At 43.5% G+C, this 25328-nt stretch overlaps 1 protein-coding gene across 1 annotated transcript in view; it reads left to right on the forward strand.

Annotated features, from left to right (window-relative positions):
- PDXK (pyridoxal kinase) overlaps window positions 1-25328 on the forward strand; it is an 80608-nt gene that overhangs the window by 26586 nt on the left and 28694 nt on the right. Inside the window, exons 2-3 of the mRNA XM_075074051.1 lie at window positions 3178-3232; window positions 17445-17549. Of these exons, the coding sequence (XP_074930152.1) occupies window positions 3178-3232; window positions 17445-17549 (160 nt within the window). The remainder of the gene's footprint in view (window positions 1-3177; window positions 3233-17444; window positions 17550-25328) is intronic.

Consider the following 25328-nt stretch of genomic DNA (forward strand, 5'->3'; position numbering starts at 1 on the left):
TATCTACTGTTATCCTGGGTGGCCCAAATAATATCTGAAAGAAATTAGGGAACATTTTGTATCTATTTTTAGTTTGTTTACTCTGTACATTTGATGACACTTTGTTGTCTGTTGATGTGTGAAAGATGCATTGGAGACAAAAACACAGCTAAAAAATCACAAACTGACTCTGGGGCAGGTGTAATATCTGCCCCATACTTTTAATCAAACCAGTTTTACACTAATCCACTTTTCTGTCTAGCATTAGTATTGGATTCTTTTTTTCCTCTAGTTGCACACTAACACCTGCCTTTTTGTAATAGATTGATTCTGTGACCCCATGTGAAGTCTAACATGGTCTGTAAAACTATAGCTGCACAGTATCTGAGGGGAGGAGAGAACATCATCTGCAGCAGATTCCTCCAGCCTCTTGTTGCTCTAGGCCTGCTGCCAGTTTTGTGTGTATGTACGTGTTTCAGATAGTCTTATTGCTGGCACGACTTGCTCATGTAGTATTGATTTACATGAGGGTGTTACGCTGTTGATGACAAGGAAGAGATGTGCCTCCCAGTGAAGAGCGTGACTGGCAAAAGCTTCAATTTACCCTCTAGCAAATTGCCTGAAAATGGATCATACACGATTATTTCTGCATTATTACTGTTGTCTCCCATGACTCACAGAGCCATATATAGCAGCTCTTCTTCTGAGGAGAAATTTTATCTATAGCAAAGAGGATGTGAAAACACTAAATGTCAAACTGTTGTCAGATTTGTATTAGATTTTTTAGTGGTGGATAAAACTGTAGCATGGCTTGAACACCAGATAAAAAAAATATAGTTATTGCTAGCTATTTCTAGTGCCAAGTTAAAAATCTTCTTCACTGATTTTTCCCCCCTCCCCAGTCTTGTATTTTTAAATAATAACGCAACAGATTATTTTTAACTGGGAGGTGGGAAAGGAGATACATTTTTACTTTGGGCTTCTCCCCCCACCCCATCTTAGGCAATCAGAACATATTTGGCTGCTGCAGTATTTGGATTGCAAATATTGCAAAGGAAATTTATTTGTGAGGTTTTTTTTAATTAAGATGCCACTATTGGATTAACCTTTTGCCATCAAAGTAAAATCTCAAAAATAATCATTTCTCATGGTCTTGAGTTTCATAAAAGCTTGTGAAATTTAAACCTGGGGGCAAACAGTGTTTGTTCAGAAAAGACCCTGGAAAAGATTTGGGGATCATGGTGGATAATCACCTGAATGGGAGCTCCCAGTACAATGCTACGGCCAAAAGGGCTAATGTGATCCTTGGATATAAATAGGGAGGTCTTCAGTAGAAGTAGACCCATTATTCAATCTCTGCATTTGGCACTGGTGCAACTGCTGCTGGAATACTGTGTCCAGTTCTGGTGCCCACAATTCAAGAAGAACATTGATTAATTGGAGCGGGTTCAGAGAAGAGCCTTGAGAATGATTAGAGGCTTAGAAAACATGCCTTATAGTGATCGACTCAAGGAGCTCATCTGCGTAGAAAGAGAAGGTTAAGAGGTCTATTGATTTACAATCTAAGTACCTATATGAGGAACAAATATTTGATAATGGGCTCTTCAGTCTAGCCCTTGGGGTCTGCGCAACGACCTACTTTGTCACTGTGGTCTCTGTCAGTCAATGGCGCTTGCTGTTGACAAATGTCAACCAACTAGATTTCATAGTGGCCTTGGGGCCCTTCATTGTGCTGATGAAACTGCTGTTAGGTGGGTCAGCAAGCACTGCAAACGCTAGAAGAAGAAGAAGAATCTAGCCCTTCAATCTAGCACAATCCAATGGCTGGAAGTTGAGGGGAGACATATTCAGACTAGAAATAAGTTATAGATTTTTAATAGAGAGAGTAATTGACCATTGGAACAATTTACCAAGGGTTGTGGTGATTCTCTGTCACTGGCAACGTTAAAATCAAGATTGGAACAACAATCTTGTTCTGGTCAAACAGAAACTATTTGGGGAAAGGTCTATGACCTGTGTTGTACGGTAGATCAGACTAGATGATCACAGCAGTCCTGTCTGCCTATGGCGAGGCAAAGGCTTGCTGGCACAGCGCCTCCTACTGGTTGTCTCGGGAATTAGCTGTTTCCAGCCCAGAGTGCCCCCTGCAGACCAGTGTCTCACCTGCCACTGGCCCCATGACCCTCCTGGACCCAGGGCCGTTTGCCCTGGGGTTCTGCCCCTGCAGTAACCCACAATCTGGATCTCCCCTCCCTGGGGAACCCACAATCCTCTAAACCCACCTTGCCTCAGTGGCTACTGCCAGTCATCATCTAGCCCCCGCTCACTGGGGCAGACAGCAGTCTGTTAATCACTCATCACTGGCAAGGGGGGTTGGACCAGCTGCCTCTGCCTATTCCTGGGCGGCCTCTCTGCAGCCATAGTACCCTTTTGTGGGCCCTTAACTTAGCCTGCAGCCTGGGGCTTAACTAGGCTGGAGCTCCTCAGCTCCCTCTGCCCTCCTCCAGCACTGCTCCACCCTAGGTACCCTTCTCAGCTTCCCAAGCAGCCACGTCCTTCTCTCTAGGGAGCTAGAGAGAGTATCTCTCTGGTCCTCAGCCCTCTTATAGGGCCAGCTGTAGGCTGACTGAGGCGTGGCCCCACCTGTGGCTGCTGCCCCCAATCAGCCTAGCATTTCTCTGCCACAGCCCTCCTGAGGGCCGCTTCAGCCCCATTAGGGCAGGAGCGGGGTGACCACCCTGCTACACTGCCCTTAAAATTTATGAAAAAGTTTCTGTTCTTTTTTCTTCCAGAACTATGAGAACTCTTTTCCTCACACCCTCCATTACTCCCCCTCATTTTATATTCATTTGGCCCCTTGAATTGTAGTCATGGCATTGCCTGGACAAGACTTACTTCAGACCCTAAGAATGCTGTTCTACTAGCTTCTGCCTGGGGGCCTTCAGGCGAATCTTCTCTTTCAGATATGGAGCTCCACTTTTCTGGTGGGTCCATCGTGTGTCTCTCTCCATGCCCCTTCCTCTACTAAAGAACTGCATGTTTAACACTGGTTACTCAGCTCTTACACATTTAGAAGCTTAGAATGTGATTTAAAGTAACAGACCATGGTAACCTTTGTCTTCCATTTTATGTTATGAGTGGCATTCTGAGGAAAGTTCTGTTTTAATAATAATAGTGTTCTTTTATTCTGTGTTGCAGGTTCTGGGATTTGAAGTTGATCCTGTGAATTCTGTCCAGTTTTCAAACCACACAGGTAAATACACATGCATGCTCTTGAAGTATTATTGTGCATCCACTCTGGTGACTTTAGGCCTACCAAACACTCATTCAGCCTGACTGCATGTTATTGGGAAGAAGCTCAATCATTCTGTGTTCTCCTCCTTTTGGATTCAAGACAATACAACAGTATTCAAGGCTTGAGCCAAAGCTCACTGAATTCAATAGACTTTGAATAAAGGCCTAAATCTAAGGGCTGGTCTAAAGTGATAAGTTGTATTAGCATAGCTACGTCTCTGAGGTGTGAAAAGTTTGCACCCCTTGAGTGACGTAGTTAAGCGGACCTAAGTCCCTGTGTAGACAGCTCTAGATTGGCAGAAGAATTCATCTGTTGACCTAGCTACTGCCTCCCAGGGAGGTGGATTTACAATGGCAATGGGAGAACCTATCTTGTTGCTGTAGTAAATAGCTACACGGAAGTGCTACAACTGCAGTTTTTAAAATGTAGACATAGCTTAAATGTAATGCGTTCCATTCTGCTACTTAATGGTGGATGGATTTTTTTTTTTTGTTGTTAGCCAGTTTAGAAGAAGTAAAACTGCATAAGGAGCTGTCATGTCAATATAAGACATTAGGCAGTGAAATAGAACACAAATACTGCATCACCAACATAGGTTATCTGAGCGTGGAGGAATTTCCAGAGGTGGCACTTGTACAGTGAGTCACTTGCCTCTTTTATCGTTATTCCATTATTGCTAACCTCAAACACTCAAAACTCCTGAGCGGGACCCCCCCAAATATGAGTGGCTTAAAATGGTGTATTATTTTTTAAGGTAATACAATTTGAGTTTGTATTTGCTTTCTGGTTAGTGAGCCTTTTGGGTGCATTTCTATCACATTTTCAAGCTTTTCTCTGGATCCATGAGGGCTAGAAACTTTTTAAAAATGAAAGTTTAGATTCTCGCATAATCTAATGATTCCACTTACTGGGCCTTGAAGAGAAACACCAGTATTGTGAGACTTGCTATGACAGTTGTGAGAACTGGCAAAGTGGCTCTTTAGGTTTGTCTTTCTTATGCTTTGTTGTGCATAATATAGTAGAAAAATCCCTATTAACTGCAGGTGGTATCAGAGCATTTAAGAGCATATAAATTATGGACAAAGAGAATTCTTAGCTTTTTTTTAGAAAGTTGTTTGTTTTAACTAGGACTGTCAAGCAATTTAAAAAACAATCTCAATCATGTGATTAAAAAAATTAATCACAATTAATTGTGCTGTTAAACAATAATAGAATACCATTTATTTAAGTATTTTTGGAGGTTTTCTACATTTTCAAATATATCGATTTCTATTATAACACAGAATACAGAATGTACAGTGCTCACTTTATATTTATTTTTTATTACAAATATTTGCACTGTAAAAAATAAAAAAGAAATACTATTTTTCAATTTACCTAATACAAGTACTGTAGTGCAGTCTCTTTATCAGGAAAGTTGAAATTATAAATGTAGAATTATGTACAAAAATAACTGCATTCAAAAATAAAACAATGTAAAACTTTAGAATCTCCAGTCCACTCAGTCCTACTTCAGCCAATCACTCACACAAACAAGTTTGGTTACAGTTTGCAGGAGATAATGCTGCCTGCTTCTTGTTTACAATGTCACCTGAAAGTGAGAACAGGTGTTCGCATTGCACTGTTGTAGTCAGCGTCGCAAGATATTTATGTGCCAGATGCGTTAAAGATTCATATGTCCCTTGATGCTTCAACTACCATTCCAGAGGACATGCGTCCAAGCTGATGATGGGTTCTGCTCGATAACAGTCCAAAGCAGTGCAGACCGACGCATGTTCATTTTCATCATCTGAATCAGATGCCACCAGCAGAAGGTTGATTTTCTTTTTTTGGTGGTTCCGGTTCTGTGGTTTCTGCATCTGAGTGTTGCTCTTTTAAGACTTCTGAAAGCATGCTCCACACCTCATCCCTCTCAGATGTTGGAAAGCACTTCAGATTCTTAAACCTTGGATCGAATGTTGAAGCTATTTTTAGAAATCTCACGTTTCTTTGTGTTTTATCATGTCTGCTGTGAAAGTGTTCTTAAAACAAACGTGCTGGGTCATCATCCAGGACTGCTATACCATGAAATATATGGTAGAATGTGGGTAAAACAGAACAGGAGACATACAATTCTCCCCCCAAGGAGTTCGGTCACAAATTTAATTAACGCATTATTTTTTTAACAAGCATCATCAGCATGGAAGCATGTCCTCTGGAGTGGTGGCTGAAGCATGAAGGGGCTTACAAATTTTTAGCATATCTGACATGTAAATACCTTGCAATGCCAGCTACAAAAGTGCCATGCAAACGCATGTTCTCACTTTCAGGTGATATTGTAAATAAGAAGAGGGCAGCAGTATCTCCTGTAAATGTGTTAACAAACTTGTTTGTCTTAGGGATTGGCTGAACAAGAAGTACAGTAACTCCTCACTTAAAGTCATCCTGGTTAACATTGTTTCTTTGTTACATTGCTGATCAATTAGGGAACATGCTCATTTAAAGTTGCACAATGCTCCCTTGTAACATTGTTTGGCAGCTGCCTGCTTTGTCAGCTTCTTACAGAAAGAGCAGCCCGTTGGAGCTAGCTGGTGGGGCTTGGAACCAGGGTGGGCCAGCAGCCCCTCATCAACTCCCTGCTCCCCTAAGTTCCCTGTGCAGCAGCCGCCCAGCAGGCTATCAATTACTGGGCAGTTCAGCTGTCCCTCCCCCAACTGCCATGCGCTGCTCCTGCCCTCTGCCTTGGAGCTGCTCCTGGGAGCCTCCTGCTTGCTGTGCAGGGGCAGGAGTGGAAGAGGGGTGCTAATGTCAGAGTGTACCCCTCTCCGCTGCTCCTGCCCCCGGCTTACCACATCTGCTTAGAGCGGGAGTGGGGAGACAAGACAGGGCTCAGCAGGGAGGGAACTTGCTGGCAGCAGCTGCTGTCTCAATTTGCTGATCTGCTTAAAAAGGCAACGTACTTAGAGAGGGGTCAGCGTACTTAAAGGAGCAATTTGCATCTCTCTTTCTCACACACACAGGGTGTGTGTGTCTGTCTCTGTCTGCCGTGCTGTCTCCCCTCCCTCCATTTGTGCTGCCTTGTAGAGTGTGAGGCTACATTAACAACATGTTAACCATTGAGGGCTCATCCGACTACTAGTTCATCATTTAGCAGTAAGACATTCCCTGGGAAATATCCCGCCTTCTGACTTCACCACCTCAACCAAGCTTCACAATCAGCACTGCTGTACACAGTATTAAATTGCTTGTTTAAAACTTATATTGTGTGTGTGTGTGTGTGTGTGTGTACTGAGTGGACTTATAAGCTCTACAGTTTTACATTGTTCTGTTTTTGAGTGGATACGGGTACAGGTTCAGGAGTGGAACTACCATCAGCCACCTCCTCTACATGGATGACATCAAGCTGTATGCTAAGAATGAACGAGACATCGACTTGCTAATCCACCTGCCGCGGATCTACAGTGAGGATATCGGGATGTCATTTGGACTGGAGAAGTGTGGCCGGATGGTAGTGAAGAGAGGGAAGGTAGTCAAGACTGATGGGGTGGAACTACCAGCGGGCCACATAGCAGACATACAGACCAGCTACAAGTACCTATGGCGTCCCACAGTCACATGGAAAAACACGATGAGGACGGCAAGGAAGACAGCAACATCCAAGTATCACAAAAGGATAAGACACGGACCTGAAGCACCAGCTCAGTGGGAAGAACAAGATCCACGCCATCAATGGGATACGCCCTGCCAGTCATCAAATACGCCTGCCTGTATAGTAGTGAGCTGGCCAAAGGAGGACATGGAAGCTGCCGATGTGAAACCCGGAAGCTCCTGACAATGCACGCGGGTTTCCACCCAGTCCAACCACCCAGAGACCGTATACCAGCCGGAAAGAAGGCGGGCAGGGCTTGGTGAGCGTCAAAGCCATTGTCCGGACGAAACCCAGACATCCAGGAGTACATCAGTAAGATGCCCCAAAGATGAGCTGCTGAGAGAATGCCTGAGGCAGCAGAGACATGGAGGAAGACCAAGCAGAAGAAGTGCCATGGCAAGACAAGACATGCATGGGATGTACCGTCGACAGAAGCTGAGGTGGCTGACATTGGGAATCCTACCAGTGGCTGGAAGGGCTGGACTAAAGACAGCACTGTGGCACTGATCATAGCAGCACAGGAACAGGCACTGAGCACCAGATCCATGGAAGCAGGGGTCTATCACACTAGAGAGGACCCAAGGTGCAGACTGTGCAGAGAGGCCTCAGAGACAGCCAACACATAAGTGGCAGGATGTAAGATGCAGGCAGGAACAGCATACACTGAACGGCACAACCAAGTGGCTGGCATTGTGTACAGGAACATCTGCCAGCGTATGGGCTAGACCTCCCAAGACCAGATGGGAGATTCCGCAGAAGGTTGTGGAGAATAGCAGGCTAAGCTTCTGTGGGACTTCCAGATCCAGACGGACAGGCAGGTACTGCCAATCAACCAACATGGTGGTATTAGACAAGGACCAGAAGACAGCAGTGGTGATAGATATAGCAGTGCCAAGTGACAGCAACATCAGAAGAAGGATATAGAGAAGCTGGAGAAGTACCAGGGCCTGAAGAGGAACTAGAGAGGATGTGGAAAGTGAAGGCCAAAGTGGTCCCAGTGGTGGTAGGAGCACTCGGGCTGTGACTCCTAAGCTGGGTGAGTGGCTCTAACAGATCCAGAACAACATCAGGAGCTCTCTGTCCAGAAGAGTGCAGTGCTAGGAACAGCTAAGATACTGCGCAGAACCCTCAAACTCCCAGGCCTCTGGTAGAGGACCCGAGGTTGAGGAAGACACATACATACCACCCATAGGGGTGAGAGGGGAATTTTTTTTATATATATAATATATATGTCTTTTTTCTGGTGAAAAAATTTCCCTGGACCTTAACGCCCCTCCCCCCCACTCCAGTTTACATTAATTCTTATGGGGAAATCGGATTTGCTTAACATCGTTTCACATAAAGTAGTATTGTTCAGGAATATAACTACAAAGTTAAGCAAGGAGTTACTGTAGGACTGAGTGGACTTATAGGCTCTACAGTTTTACATTGTTCTGTTTTTGAGTGCAGTTATGTAACAAAAAAATCTACATTTGTAAGTTGCACTTCCACAATTAAGAGACTGCACTACAGTATTTGTATGAGGTGAACTGAAAAATACTATTTCTTTTATCATTTTTACAGTACAAATATTTGTAATAAAAATAATATAAAGTGAGTACTGTACACTCTGTATTATGTGTTTAATAGAAATCAATATATTTGGAAAATGTAGAAAAACATCCAAAAATATTTAATACATTTCAGTTGGGATTCTATGTTTAACAGTGCGATTAATCACAATTTTTTTAAATTATTGCATGAGTTAACTGCGATTAATAGACAGCCCTATTTTTAACATCTGTCAAAAGATTGCATCAGTTGGGATATTTTTAACACTGCTGGAAGCAGTGTGTGGAAGGCTCTTAGAGCAACCAAAATTAGTGCTCTCAACTAACTGCCAACGAAATTCCAAGAGCAAGCACTGAAACATGTCTCTCTCATTGAATCTAGACCCTGGGCCCAATTCTGCTCTCACCTTGTGTAATCCATTGATTTCAGGAAGAATAAGTCAAGGTGTTAGGAAGCATTGAGTGAAATCCTGGCCTATTAAGTCCTTAGGAGTTTTGCCATAGACTTCAGTGGAATCAGCGGTTCACTCTTTGGTGCAAGATCAGGATGGTGAAACAATATCCCAAGAGCATTTAGGAAGCCAAAGTATGCTGGTCATCTGGGGAAACTGTGGAGGGAGTAACAATTAAACATAGAGAACATTTCTTTCAAATACACTTGGCCCTGACCAAAAGCTGCTGAGTTGGCTGGTTGCGTTTGACCAGTACAAAAGTGCTCTCGTATCACTAGAGTCCAAAAAACATAGAGCTGATTTAAATTCCTTTCACATTTTTGGTGCAATAATGTTTTTCAGTATTTTGATAACTTGATAAAATTGTTATAAACTCCAGAAATGTAGGTGGTCACAAATTTGCTTGCAATAGCTAGCTAAATGTTGTTAATTGATGGGGATTTCATCTAGGGTTTTTTACTGCTTTTGTTTCAAGAATAAATTAATTTTATGGAGTGTTAAGAGAGTGAGATTTTAATTAGCCCATAAAGTTAAAGGGAAGCTGTTCTGAAGGCCAGCACATTAAATTATCAATAGCATGATCAGATTCTTGAAATGGACACAGGGATATTAGTTGTTTTTAGTAGTGTCACCAAGGAATTTGGAAAGGCTTGCCAGTGGGGAGGGGATTGGCCATGTGGGAAGTTTGGCAGCTTTTGGTGATGGTGGGAGGAACAACAAATTAGCGATTCTTTTTTCTAAAAGGGTGAAGTACTGACAATCTCAGGAGCTCAAACTGATGAGACTGCCTTTAGAATCATGAGATTAAAAAAACACAACTTTTTTAATAATTTGCCTCCTGGTGTTTGAGCCATGCATGCATACAGTCAAATGCAGATAATCAAGCGAACAGCACCTTTGTTGTTGTGGGGAACTCAGCGCTGATTGCCAAGTTAGTTTGCTATTTGTATGTTGTAGCAATTTTCAAGAGTCAAATGTTGCACTGAATGAAGTGAGGAAGATCAGAGTTGCCTTTTCTTACAGGCAAAGATCTTGAGAGCCCATTCAGCTGCACTGTTGTGAGAAAGGCAAATGGCTGAACTTCTGTTGAAGAGCTGACATTCAGCTGCCTTTTCGTGAAGTTATAAGAGAGTGCTACATCCCAGAGAGAACAGTTAGATCAGGGGTTGGCAACCTCTGGCACATGGCTCACCAGGGTAAGCACCCTGGCGGACCGGGCCAGTTTGTTTACCTGCCGCGTTGGCAGGTTCGGCGGACTGCAGCTCCCACTGGCACTGGTTCACCGTCCCAGGCCAATGGGGGCGACGGAAAGCGGCGCGGGCTGAGGGATGTGCTGGCCGTGGCTTCCCACCTCCCACATTGGCCTGGGTCCGCGAACCGCGGCCAGTGGGAACTGCGGTCCGCTGAACCTGCTGATGCAGCAGATAAACAAATTGGCCCAGCCCGCCAGGGTGCTTACCCTAGCGAGCCGCGTGCCAGAGGTTGCCAACCCCTGTTTTAGATCCTATATTCTTTCAGTCTCTCTCACTCTTTTCTCTCCCACTCTTTCCTTTTCTTTTAAGCTTGGTCTTGTTATCTCTTTGTGTTTTGTCATTTGTTATCAACTAACGGGTCTCATCTTCTGAATCGTGCTTGCCATTTTTGTTTTCATTTTCAATCAATAAAACAAAAAATTATCATTGCCAATTACTGCTCAGAAAATGCAGCTTTCTATCGTCTCGGGTGATCCTGAAATACAAGGTAGTGTTTTTAATCAAAAACCCCAGGAAGCAGTTTGCCGTGTTGCCTGGTGAGGAGTATTTACTGTATGATTACAGTAAGTGACTCACCTTAAAACAACATTGTGCTTCATGCGCGCATAAAAGAAAGTGTCACACGGTTTACAAAGATTCTCTCTCCTTTTTTTTTTTTTTTTTTAAATTGTTTGGTCCAACAACCCCCTTTCTATGTAAGAATGCAAATCTAGTTTGGAGGGCTTCATTTAGCACTCAAAAAAAAAAATCCATGTATGCTGCTTTCCTTTCTAGAAGTGATTGGCAAATTAGTTGGCAGAATGTATTTAATGTGCCTTTTTTTGTCACTCTGAATCTCATGCCTGAAACTGTTCCAGCGAAATAGCCTATATTTTAAAGGCAAGGAACTTTTGACTTCCACAGTAAGGGAATTAGGCTCTGTGGTTTTCTTGGTAGCTCTGGTCTGTGAGATATTCTAATAGTGCCTTACCCATCTTTCTCTCCCCTGTGTCACAGCATCCCACCATGTGTGCAGCTACAGACTGAGAAACTCTGTGCTAGAGTTTTGGGCCGAGTGTAGACTGTGAATTACAGTCCGGCAAGCCAGGTGTGAATCTGCTGTGCGTCTGCTTGCCGTGCAGTAGTGTCCCATGTGGACACTACAACAGCATACTGAAAACCCCAGGGTGTGGCTTTGCGTACTGCTGTTTGAAGGTGTAGTCACTAAACCACGCTCTGGGACTTTCGCTACACTGTAGCAATGTCCACACGAGATGTTATTGTGTAGCTAGCAGGTTTGCTATACATTCATACCCTGATTTGCTGCACAATAACTTGCTGTGTAAATAAGCCCTAAGTGATTTAACAGAATTCCCTGACGAATTGTGTCAGAGCTGGAGATAAACTCAGATCTCCTGCCAGCCATGTGTCATAAACACAAGATCTTCTTTCTGCCTTTAAGGCTTTCTAAAGAGTCTTGCTTTCACTCAAGCCACTCAGTACAATTTTGGGGAACATTAGAGGAGAAACTTAGGCTTCCGAATAATGTGTGTGTAGTGATATAGAGTGTGGGGGTGGAAAGAAGGGGAAAAACAGCAGAGATTCACATATCTCTTTGCAAGAAATATATATTTATAACTGTCTTTTCCCTGAAAAAATTCTGTTCCCTCAGGAGGGCGTGGGGTACGGCTTGTTTTGGTTTTGAGTTTTATAATGCAATTCCAAGTTATAAATAAGTTTTTAAAGAAGAAAAAGAGTCGTGGAGGGGAAAATATGTGCAAAAGCTTCATTGGCACAGTCCCTTTTTAATCCAGACGGGTTAACCTGGTCCCTTCCTTGGAGAGGCATGACTTCAAACATCATGATAGGGGGTTGAAGGGCAAGAGATATCGCACACCAAGATACTTCTGTGGCTTAAAAATAAATCTGGAATATAAGGAGTTTCAAATAGAAATCACACTCAGACGAAAAGAATGGCTATAAAAGCACTTCGCTTTTACGTTTAAGAAAACCCCTAAAACTTGAAAGTGAATGCAGTGTTCATGAATGAGAGAGACTTATACCATTGACTTGAGCTGGATACCATTTGGAGAAGTTTACTCCAAACTTTCCCAAACAGCTCTGCAAATGTAGTCTTCTATCTTGATTTGCAGTGTTCTGCTGTTCCAGTCCTGGGTTTGACTTGAGCAGAAACTTCTGATTAAGCAAAATTGTTTGGTGGTTTTGTAACATTAGCAGGAAATTAGGACGAGAGGGCTCATGTTTTCCTTTCTGGAAAATGTGAGCCGGGAATTGAATTTGGCTTCCAAAGATAAAAGATTAGTACACTGACCTAGGTACTGCCAACCCAACACCCCCTGATGTTATCAGTGTAGTGCAGTCTGCCCTAGTGTTGTGCAATCATTTTTCTAAGTACAAATTGTTTATTATCTAAGCTTTCTTGGCTCCCCTTTTTATATAAAGTGCATGAATAGTCAAGTAATGTGCAACTTTGAACTTTCTTATTGCTAAGTGCCAAAATATAAATATTATTTCATGGTAGGGCTGTGACATGTAGGTGGATGAACTACAAAATGTGCACAAATAAATGATTTTGCTTTCTTTTGCAGTTCACTGTGTTTTCAAGATATTTAATGAAACAATAATAAGGGTAATGATTATCCCTTGGACCTTATGAGGCATGAAATCTAATTCTAAATCTGTGCCTTCAGTTACCCTGACGTGAGATGGCCTTCTGGCTGATCAAGGGAGACCCTGATTGCCATGATGAAAAACATGGACAAAAAAAGTTACTTTTCCTGGAGAAATTATGATAGCAGATCAAAAAGCCACAGAGTAATTTTGCTTAGCTCGGCAACTTTTCATCACTTCACCGCTTGAATTACCAGGTCTGTCCAAAGCATGTATATAATGCAAATTATCTCTGCCACGAAGACCAAGCAGGTATGACTATATCTGCTCCGTGGACTGTAGAAGTTAGCAACCAATCCTGAATGAGACTGACGAGACACACTGTTTTCTTGTAGCAACTTTTCAGATAGGCCATTAATCTTGAATGTACCATACACAAATTCATATGCCCATTTGACAGTTTCCTTTTGAATTGGCATATTAAAAGGTCACTATTTTGTACCCTGAGTTTTGGATCATAATGTCACCTTCACCAAATTTTGTGATCAGCGTGATATCAGCACAAATTCCTCAGCCAGGACTTTGAGTTTTCCAAACGGATACAATACGCAGTGCACTGAATACAGGGTTGATTGAAGAATTGCACTAAGGGATCTCTAGACTAGATTGGGGAATATAGTCCTATTTAAAAATGTGACTAGTGTGTACAGCGTTTGGTAACTTTAAAATGTGTTAGCTGGTTGTGGACAAACCTAGGCTTCCCTGCCCCCTGCCTCTCATAAGCAGCTAATCCATTCTTAAAGATGTTGAAACCCTGTTGTAATAGGACACTTTGCCCAATGATCTGAAGAGCCAGGGACTATGCTGGCCCTGATTACAGGATGAGCCACTCCTGGGTTGAATCCGCTGCTTTAATATAAAAGGCAACAGGAAGATGCCGCATGTGGCTGATGGAGAAAGTAACTGGGGTGTGCCAGGAAGCCTGACAAAAGCAGGAGAAAATTCCCAAGGCAGGGAGTCCTGGGAGAGACTCTGCCCAAGAAGCAGGAGAGAGACTGACAGACTCTCAGAAAAGGCGGGGGCGGAGGGCTGTGCTCAGTTGACACTACTTAAGTTTGTGTTTAGTTTCTCAAAGAAGCTGTTATTTTGGGCTGTCGAGTGAGAGACTGGATGACCAGTATGCACCCAGAAGAGTAAATAAATGGGACCGCTTGTCAGGTCTGTCTTGAATTTCTTTTGGACTGGATGAGTTCTTAAAGGGGCCTTGCCGAGGGGGAGAAAGAGGCAGGAGTCAGCCATAACCTGACACCCATCAACACTAGTGTTTAAAAATATTAGTTAAGATATGTTAAATCTGTGTTTGTTAACTATCTTCCTGGTCCAAACCCGGCCTGGCGAATGGTGGTGGTAGCCACTCTGTGGTTTGTCTAGTCTTCACTTTTGTGCCTGCAGATGCTGCCGCTTCCAACCAAATTCTCAGTGAACATGGCTGTTTAACAGCTTATTATTTTATTTCATTGAGGGAGTTGGCTTTTTTCATAGATTCTCTTTCTTCAGAGGAAAAGCTTGTGTTTCTTTCCAGGATTGCTCCTAAGGAGTGAGCTACATTTTTTTTTTTTTTCCAAATTTCATGCTCTGCTAAAAATGGCTGAGGCCAGTAGCCTCCCTTCAGTCACATCCCAGATGAGCAGCACTTTATCTCCTGACCCTTCTGCAGACGAGAGTCTACTTGCTTGTGCACAAGCTCAGTGGCAGCATCGCAGCTGCTTCCAAAACTAGACATCAAAACAGCATCCTTTATCTTTTTGGCTGCAAATACAGAAATATATTTTGTTCCCTTTTATAACTATACTAATGAGAGCCCTTCAGTATATAGTGTTTCAGACCATAGATCAAATCCTCACCTGAAGCACAGGATCAAGTTTTGGCGCGAGGTGTGCTCAGGTGGCATAATGCCTAATTCATTGGATGGCTGTGCAGAGCTGGCAGCTAAAGCAGCCTGGGTGATCTTCTGACTTACGGTGGCCACAAGGGGCAAAACTGCAATCTGAGATCCATGTGGTGGAGAGGAATCTTGGCCACGATTCTCCTGCTGCAGCTGTTCCCTCTGCACTGGCAGCAGGGAGAGGGCAAGTGTAGGGACCTCTGTGCCAACTGAGGATTGTGTTACAATCCTCCCAGGGCTAGCTAAGCCAGCTCTACAGCTGCACTTCACTGAAGGCTTTACCCCCGTATATACAGCCTTCAGTTGTGCTCCATTGTGGCAGGAGCAGCAGCCTGAATTCTGTCCTGAAAAGTAACTGTACAGATGGCATAATCAGGGCCAGCTCTACTGTTTTTGCCACCCCAAGCGGCGCGCCGAATTTCCGCTGCATACAGCGGGGGTTAGGGTGGCATGCGTGTTTCCGCGGCAGCGGCAATTCAGCGGCAGCTTATGTTCAGCTGCTGTCTGTGGCGGTGCAGCTTCTGTCTCCCAGCTGAAGACAGAAGCTGCCGCCGAATTGCCGCCATCGCGGAAACGTGCATGCCACCCTAACGGCACACGGACTGCCCCCGCCGTCTGTGCGGCAATTCGGCACGCTGCTTGGGGGCAAATCCTGCCACCCCTTGCAGATTGCTGCCCCAAGCACCTGCTTGGAATGCTGGTGCCTGGAGCCGGCCCTGGGCATAATGGGGTCCTCTGTCTGTCTTTTGGGTGATTTTTATATTGGATGTACTCTTTTTACAAGTAAAAAGATGTTTGTTCTTTCTCTGGCTGCCAGCCCTGCAAACTTAGCTGGGCTGTAAGGGTCATAGTGGGTTCTTTCCTATCATCACCAGTAACCAAGGTTTTGCTGACCAAATTAGACTGTTGGTGATACCTATGCTACCCTGGTGCTGTCAGTGGGTTTACACAGGTGTACCTGATTAGAACTTGGTAAACAATTCTGTTGATATGCAAAATGAAACACACTGCACAGCTCATTCTCACATACCTGGGTTGGCTCTGCAAAGATAACTGGAGTAAAAAAGCAGAAAATACTTGAATCACTGAAGCCATCATCAGATATGACTCCCAACAAACACAGGGAGCTGATCTGTTGAGTAAGGCCCCGGCTGAGCAAGGTATTTGACGTACTTGACTTCAGTGTGCAACTCGTGCTTAAAGTTAGGTATGTGCTTAAGCACTTTGCTTAATTGGGGCATACAACTTTGCTGTTTTTGTTTAGTCACTTCTTAGAGCAGAATCACACCCTTGTTTTATCCACTTCTGCCTAAACCCGACATATAACTGAGAGAGTGCCAAGGGCTCAAGTCACTGCCTGGCTGGAAGTAGTATTTTTTGAGGTTGGAATGTGTGAGAGGAGCAGACAAACAGGATGCAGCGGTTCACCCACTGTGCATGTATTTGGGTTTATAGGAGCAAAATCACAAAAAGGTACCTATGTCAGGCATTGACCACCCTTGATGATTACTCTAGTAACAGAAATTGGAATAAAAAGAAAAGCCAAAACAAATTTAATTAACGCTTACAGCAAAAAAAAAAAAAGAAAAAAAAATTAAAATCTCTTCTCCTTTTAGGGTAAGGCTGGAGAAGGTGCCTCAAGTAGAATTCTGCTCTCCATAGTCCCAATAAGATGATGAGCTTGGTAGCATGCTTTGAAAGTCAGCAGATTCAGACTAAGGCAGTAGGAAGTGTTCAAACTGTGGGGCCCTCACAGATGTCCACTGAAGTCAACTGAACTCTTTCCATTGACTGCAATGGGTGCTGAGCCAAGCCTCAAATACATACTTATAACTCTTAGACCTTTCTGGGGATAAGAGTGCATGGAAAGTGATTTCTTTGCTCATAATAGTCATTCCTGAAGCCCTACTGATACCCACAGGGCTGTTCCAGAATCCCCCAAATCCTGCTACTTGAAATAAAGTCACTGTAATGGAACGCTGTCATAGGATGTTCCTTCACCATAGGATTTCAGCTAAACATACCAAATGAAGGGTATTGTATCTGATGTGAGGTGCAACGGAGTGTGGCAGTTGCTCGCTATATGACTTTCGTATCGCTGTGTTCTGATAGACTGAAGCACATAAGTCTGTTTGCTAAACTAAATGGAGAACCTCTTTTCCATTATAATGCAGTGAGGATAGCGGGCCTAGCACATAGAGAGAGAGAGAGAAAGTATGTGTGCGTGTGTGTGTGTGTACCTGCGCGTCTGCACATGCTAGATTCTGAGTGGCTGCAATGTGCAGAGTTTATTCTCCGCAGATATGTCCGTTATCAAGCTGTCTGGCTGCTGTCAGGTTGCACTGGTATAATATGAAATAAAAGAAGTTATATTAATAATCTAAGAAAACTAAAACTTACCTCTGACCTCCAGGTCCAGGGCTGGTTGGTGAAGGCTGTAGAGGGGAAAGCTTGCATTCTCTGCTTATGCATTACCTGCTTTACTGATACATGCAGAACTTGAGTCTCTGGAGTGGTCAGGATGGCCCCTTTAACAAACAGTTCCTTTTCAGAAGGATAAGAGAGTTAAGAGAATGCTGAGAATGTAACTGTTCTGTTAACAACTCACCTGTCTAATTTTTTACAGCAACACTAATTTTGGGGGTGAAGGGGGAACCAATTCCTGCAGGTATAATTTGTGATCCTAAATATAGAATGAGGCTTTGATAAACCATTTGGCTTTCCCTTTTCAGGTTATGCTCACTGGAAGGGTCAGATGTTAAATTCAGATGAACTCCATGAGCTGTATGAAGGACTTAAACTGAACAATGTGAACCACTATGACTATGTACTCACAGGTAAGTGCTCGTGTTTCTTTGGAGAGCCCATGATATTTACACAAGGGTAAAAGTGATAACCCATGTCCTTGCCTTTTTCAAAACCAGTTAATGACATTCTCCCTCCTCAAATTCCTCCTACAGTGTCAGCTGGATACTGTATTTTTTAGCTGCTTATGCCATACATTGTGAAATAGGTGCTCTATTCCAGCCCAAAGGTGGCTGCATTGTAATGGAATGGGGAACGTAATCCCTGAATATGAGTTTGGGTAAGTGTTAATGTGCCATGTGATATTCTAATGAAAAGAGCAATAGAAATGCAGAGTATTATTTTTATATATATTATGGTATGAAGATGTAAGGATTTAAACTCCTAAAATCTGCAGTGATGCAGCTTTATGATTTAATATCACTGGATTTTATCCTTTTTTTTATACATGGTGTGCTCTGGGGGGATTTTTTTCATGATCTTTGTGAGTGGTAGTGTTTTGAGCGCAGGGTGGAGAGTCAGAAGACTTGGGTTCTATTCTTAACCCTGTTGTATTTCTTGAGCTTTGGTCTTGTTGATATGATGTTCCCAGGGGTGAAAGTAACTTACAGGACCTACCGGTACTGCCAGAATCCTGAGGGGGGCATGGCCTCATCTGGAAGAGGCGTGGCCTCTCAAGATTTAAAGGCCCTGGGGAACCAACTGTGGCTGGGAGACCCAGGGCCTTTAAATCAACCAGGGGCTCCCAGCTGCAGAGGTGGCTGGGAGCTACACGGGGCTCAGGGGCAAATTAAAGGGCCCGGGGCTCTGGCCGCCAGGGGGAACTCCGAGCTTTGCGGGGCTCGGGCAGGGATTCAAAGGGCCCAGAGCTTCTGCTGCTGAGGGAAGCCCGGAGCCCTTTAAATCCTGGCCACAGCCCAGCTGTCAGAGCCATGGCCGGGATTCAAAGGGCTGTGGGCTGCCCACAGCTGCAGGGAGCTCTGAGCCCTTTAGATCCCAGCTGCAGCAGGGATTGAAAGGGCTCTGGGCTGCCCGCAGCGGTGGGGAGCTCTAAGCCCTTTAAATCTCAGCCATGGCCGGGATTGAAAGGGCTCAGGGCTGCCTGCAGCCGCGGGCAGCCCAGAACCCTTTCAATCCCCACCGTGGAAGTTGATGCGGTCCAGCACAGCATACTGGCTCTTGCCGGTACGCCGGACCGGACCAGCTTACTTTCCCCTCTGACTGTATGTATGTGTATGTGTATGAATGTGTCACAAACAATGCAGCTGCAGCCTGCCACTGACCAGCAGCAACCCCAGCAACTGGCCCCTGTGGGCTGCTGCCTGCAGAGAGCCAGAAGGTGCTGCTGGGCTGTGTCTGCCAAGGAATAAGTAACCAAGGCAAAAACCACAGCCAGCCACCCAGGGAGGGAGTGGGGTGGGGGGAAGTCAGGGGTGAATGAGGGACAACTGGAATAGCCTTCATGAAATATACAAGATATTTAGAGAAAGTTTTGTCAATTTCAGCCTCTGCAGTCTTCAGGCAAGACAAAACAAAAAGAGATCTGAGATTGCACCCGATGTCCTAAAGACATTTCAGGTGTTTAAAGCAATATATAAAGAGGGTGAATTGGAATGAAAACTACTATTTCTTTCAAAGGAGGCACAATAATTTCCCTGAATATTCAGTTTTCCCCTCCAATCCCTTTGTAGTTTTGTCTATGGGAGCTATTTGCTTTCCCTGTGAATCTTTAGTTGCTTTAGCAAAATTGCTTTGCCCAAAATAACCCTATCATCATAGACTATCTTTCACCATGTTCTCCATGTTTTTTTTTGTTTCTTTGTTTTGTTTTTTTTTTTAACAGTAACATTTCAAGAGGATCTGCAAGCAGTTTGGACATCACAACCATGATCCTTTTGCTGGGGAGGGAATGGGATAGATTTGAACTTGGAAAATGGTTCCTGATTTGATTGTTTAGAAGATCCCCTCATCCGGGGGCAGAAAAGAACTGCCCTGCCATGGTGTCACACACCCAACAACAACTGGGAATGAAATTAACAAGATGCCAGAAACGGCTCCTAACTCTGGGCACTGAACTGCACAGGGAACAACTGAGTTTAAACTGTTCTTTTGCAGGCAGCAGCAGCAGGTATCTCAGCCAGTCTCCCTACTGCAAGCTAGAGCCTAGAGGAGAACCCTGCTGGCTGTGGGGTGGGAGTGGAATGCAGAGCTTGTCTGCAGCCTGGCTGGAGGAGGGGAGGGAGGAGCCGAGAAACCAGTGTGACAGTGAGTTTTCCCCTTCCACCTGTTTTATTAGCTCTGGATTTAAGCTGTGCAGCCAAATGTTTGTATTTGTTGTGTATATTAGTATTGGAGAGATCCCTATCCCAGGGGCGAAAAGGACTGCCTCTGCCATGGTCAAACCCCTCCCCTCGACCCCTCCCCCAGCTACTGTGAGTGAGTGAAATAACAAGGATGCCAGACACCTAGCCCTGGGAGCTGAACCATCAGGGAACAGCTGAGTTTAAACTATTCTTATGCAGGGAGCAGGCTTCTCTCTCCCTCCTCAGTCAGTCTCCTTTTCTTACCTGTCCTCTGTACTGGCCCGTACCAGCTTACTTTACACTTTGGATGTTCCTTTAACCCAGAGGTCGGCAACTTTTCAATGTAGTTGTGCCAAGTTTCATTTATTCACTCTAATTTAAGGTCGTGTCGTGCCAGTAATACATTTTAACATGTGTAGAAGGTCTCTTATCTATAAGTCTATAATATATAACTAAACTATTGTTGTATGTAAAGTAAATAAGATTTTTAAAATGTTTAAGAAGCTTCATTTAAAATTAAATTAAAATGCTGAGCCCCCTGGACCGGTCGCCAGGACCCAGCCAGTGTGAGTGCCACTGAAAATCAGCTCGCATGCCGCAGGTTGTCTACCCTTGCTTTAACCTTTCATGAGTGTGCAGCCTCATACCATATAGTGACCTTGTGCAGTATCTTCCTTCACTTACCATGGTGCTTTTTTTCTATCTATATAAAACGTGTGTGTGTATACATATACAGACAAGGAGCCCCTGTATGAGTGGTTTAAAAGGGAAAGTAGGCAGTCTATAATAAAAGCTGCACACCCATCAAAGTATCCAGTCTCCTGCTCTATCAGGGTGGATTATAAATAGCATTCCACTTCACTGAGTGCAGTGCATCTATTTTAAATTTTGTTATCTGTATTTCTTATACAGTGAGCTGTTGCTTCTAAAACTCAAGCAGAAATTGATTGCCAGATTGATTGGTTACATGACTTCCACATGTAGGGAGGTGTTTTTAAAGCCAGGGATAACAGGAGACTTTAATTATATGGATCTGAGATTATGACCCATAACGACCACTTGGGTATGAAGGGTACTGCATGTCTGCTGAATTATTTCCCCTCCTATTTCTATGGAGCTCTCCAAGGTAAGGGAGATATTAAATAGCACACCGAATGAGATGACACTAATGTGGTGATGAATATCAGCGTAAATGGGTTCCATTTGGTAGGGAAGTACATGTATGTATTATTTTTCCTGAATGAAGGGTTAGTCTGCAGCCGTGTAGAATAATTTCCCAGGAAAAACAGAATGTACTGCAAGATTTTCCAGAAGATTATTCTTCATACATTTTACTGTCCATGAAACAAGCTGGAGGTATTTCCTTTTTACAGGAGTGTCTGCAGCATGTAAAACACCTTTTTTTTTTTTTTTTAAATTGATAACAGTGCCTCTTGTATTCTAGACAGGGCCAATCAGAGGGGGACCCAGGAGGGCCATTTGGCCTGGGCCTCAAACTCAAAGGGGGCCTCGAATTTAGACACTTCTTAATTTTTTGGCAAATAAGAGATGTGATTTGATAACAGACATTTTTTTTTTTGCACAGAAAAAGGCTAGAAAAGCATTTGTTAAATAAAAAAAATATTCAAATTATGTCTCACTCTTGTTTTGGTGCTTTATTTTGTTTTCATGTGTCATTTTTTATTTTTATTATGGCTAGGGGCCTCAAAAGCTGGAAGTGGCCCCGGGCCCCTCTGAACCTCTGAGAGGGCCTGTTTCTGGATAGCACTTTACAGGGTGATGAGCTAGGATACTTGGGGCCAAATTCAGAGTAAGTGGGGTGCAACTCTGTTGAAGTGAATGGGATTGCACCTGCTTATATCAAGTCCGTTTGGCCCTGTCAGTGCTGACTGTATATATGCAAAAATGGCGGCAGTTGTATATTTATCTTATATATTCATTCCCAGCCTTGGACAGTAGAGCCTGTTTTTTCTGAAAGTGGAATGTTGGCCTGATTCCTGGAGGCTTATATCTTCCTCCACAGCTTCCCAAACTTCGGTACATGGACCACTGGTGGTCTGCAGTGTATTTGCTCATGGTCAGGCGAGAGCTTATTGATTGGACAATGCTAACTTTCCCAAGTGCTAAATCACCTTAAAAGGCAGCTATAAAAATGTGTTGCTCATTTATATTATTTTCCTATGTAAGCAAGTCTATTTTTGCAATTGCGAATTAGAAATGAAGTGGTCTCTGTGACTGTTCTCTGTCTAATAAGGTGTGGGCTACATTATCGACAAGTTTGAGAACCTCTGCCTTGCTCTTTGCGAACAGTACCTTGTGATTAGAGCTTGTCAAAAATTCTTGAATGAAAAATATTTTAATAAAAAATTAAAGTTTTTTAAAAAATAAAAATTTCACAGTTTTTGGATTTTTTTTTGAAATTTTCAAAAAAGCTCACTTTTTTATTTTTATTTTTTTCCAACAAAATGTGAAAAGTTTTTAGTTTTTCTCCCTTCCCCCTTTTCAGTGGCGCAAGGTGGGGATGAGGAGAGGAAGAAAAATCATATTTTCAAAGCTAAAACATTCCAGTCAAAAATTGGAAACATTTTCTAAACTAGATTTTGGAAAATACTTCAAATGTTTTGTGACTGTGGCTTTGGTCTGTGTTTTTTTTTTTTTTTCTTTTGCCAGCTTTGCATCCTCAATTCCCATTTAGAAAAACAAAAGAAATGCACAGAAGAGAGACACTAATTTAATGTCTTCCTAAATAAAGAACCACTATTTCAATATTGAGTTCTCACTCTACTCCTGACTGAGCTTGGAATTCAGCCTTTTATCTTCCAGAGCCATACGTGAGGCTGTTACCCCCAGAGAAGGGAGTTGGATGTTACTAGGTATCCAGTATAGCGGTTCTTTGCTATCTTTAGCAGTAATCTTCTGTGGCACTTCTGAGGTTCCCAGGGTTGTGAGGCACCTCACTACCACCAGCCTTTAACATGAAGAAGCCTTGTCTGTGTCTGCTGGGGGTCAGCTCCCCATTTCCATTGGTCATGGGCAACACAAGCACTACCTTCCAGGCCTGTGCAGGCCTCACACTCTCTCTCCAGGTTAGCTATAGGCACACTCCAACCCCTGAGCCCTCTGAGTGCACTCCCAGAGTGGTCAAGCCCTGTCTCACTGAACACTCGCAGTATTTGCAGTTCTGCTGCTCCAAAAGAAGCAGTACCCTGCTGCTTACCAGTTCCACTTCAGATCACTGCTCTGCTTCACACACAGCACTTAGATATGATTATAGTGAAATCAAGTAAAATTTTATTTAATTAAACTATAGAGATTCAAGAAGTAGCAAGTCCAAGTACTGGAAACACATGGTTAAGTAAAATAAGATCAAAACTTGTATTCTAAAGCCTAGACTTAACTAACAAAGTACTTTCTTGTCTAATGAAGTTTAGCTCACTGAAACTCTTTGCAGCATTTTCCAACCAGGTTGGCTGTGACCCTCCTTTCATAAGGCAGGACCCAATGATAGTTCCTCTCCTCGGTGAAAGATCCAGGCCATATCTCATTTATACCCCTACAAGCTGTGTCTTTACTTGTAAACATGATCCTCCCTGCTTTGGTTTTGTTTGTTTGTTTGTTTTTTTCACCTGAAGCTTTTATTTCTCATGATTTCACAATCTCTCGATTAGCACCAGGCTCAGTAATGCAAATAGTCCTCCACTGTGAAGCAGACAATATGCTATATGCAATACACACATGACCAGACAAAAATAAGCATCTCTTCCCTCATAGCTGACAGGTGCATGTTTATCATGAAGGATACAGTTCTGTCATGGAGGTCAAGGATTCTGTGACTTCTGGAAACTTCATGACTACTTCTAGGGCAGGGTTGGAGCAGCTGTGAGCCCGGGGCTGCCGGAGTAGCAGCCACGCGGCCAGTCCTGGGGCTACCAGACCAATGGCTGGGATTGGGTAATCCCCCCTGGGCCTGGAGCAGCAGCAGTCACTCTTGCCACAGGAGCAGCAGCGGGCCTGGAGCAGCTGCAAGCCCCAGCAGCGCTCTGTTTACCTCTCCCCCACCTCCTCCTATATAGTTTTAGTAAAAGTCGGGGACAGGTCATTGGCTTCTGTGAATTTTTGTTTATTGCCCGCAACCTATGCCTGACTTTTACTAAAAATACCCGTGACAAAATCTGAACCTTATTTATCGCCTTCTGGTGACCTTCTTTAACGCACAGACCTTGATAACGTAATTTTCAGTACAGAGACATAATTTCGTAAACATTATCCTTGCATACATTTTGCAATAATGGTGATGACCAGTGGGCAGTTAGCTCTTGGTAGAAAGGACCTCGCATGCCACTCTTTAGTAAACTTAATGTGCATATTCTTAAGCCAGGGAATCCCTGTTAAAACTCTGTGCCTTGCTCTGCCACCTGCCAGTTGGCACAAAGAGCTTCCTGGATCACAGCTGCTATTAAACCAAACTGTGAAATTTAGTCCATTTGGGGGCAGACAGATCTGACTGTTACTTGGATCCCTCGTTTTGCTGGGTTATGTGGAGAAGAACTAGTGTTATGTTTGCTGTGTGAATCTAAATTGTGTTAGCCTCTGTGAAAGATTGCTCCCAGATCTTATCACAGTTACCTTATCTTAGGGGAAAAATTAGCCCTAGTTCCATGGAATGCTTGAGAGATTTGTGTCAATAATTTACAAATGCACTCTCTCTGAGAAGGTGAATGGTTGTTAACATAATCTACAGAGATCAGCCTATGATAGCTGCTTATTACAAATCCAGTTCTGCCCTCTGATACCAGTGCCTCCTTGCTGAAGTAAACCCAATTTCATGGACGTGGAAACTGCACCCATTTTTCTCTGCTTCTATGAATAAATGGAAACTCTGAAATGTACTTAAGTTTTCAGTTACAGTTGGCATTTCTGAGCCAAAAGCTGGAGGAGACCATTTTGCTAAAGAGTACTGTCACTTGTGATGCTAGTAGTATGAGAGCCCAGTGAGATGAAATGAAGTCTGTTTCCAGCTTGCTTTAGTATTAAACATCTGAAGAAAACTTAAGATACAATATATTAAAAATGAATTTATATGGTTAAACCTTTATCCAAAAAGGCTAGAGACAGGGGGTACGTTATGTCTATACTGCAGTCACAGTGCATGATTGCATCCTGTGTAAATATACACAAGCTAGTTCGCATACTAGAGCAGTGAAGCTATGGCAGCATGTCATAGCTGAACAATCACTAGCATGTCATTGTGAGCCATCCATGCAAGTAATTACTCAGGTGTTCCAGGTGGGCCTTTTACAGCCAGCACTACCAAGGCTTCACTGCTCCCATCCCCAAGCTAGTTGGATTAAAACTTGGTGTGACAAAGTTCCTCCTCTACCTTGGTGGGTCCTGCGCTTATTGGCAGATTTGCTCACCTCAGTGATCTTTCCCACAGTCTGGGTCAACTCCTCCTGTGTCTGATCAGGAGTTGGGAGGTTTGGGGGGAACCCAGGCCCACCCTCTACT

The sequence above is a fragment of the Chelonoidis abingdonii genome, chromosome 1 (genome assembly GCF_003597395.2).
Source record: "Chelonoidis abingdonii isolate Lonesome George chromosome 1, CheloAbing_2.0, whole genome shotgun sequence".
NCBI lineage: Eukaryota > Metazoa > Chordata > Testudines > Testudinidae > Chelonoidis > Chelonoidis abingdonii.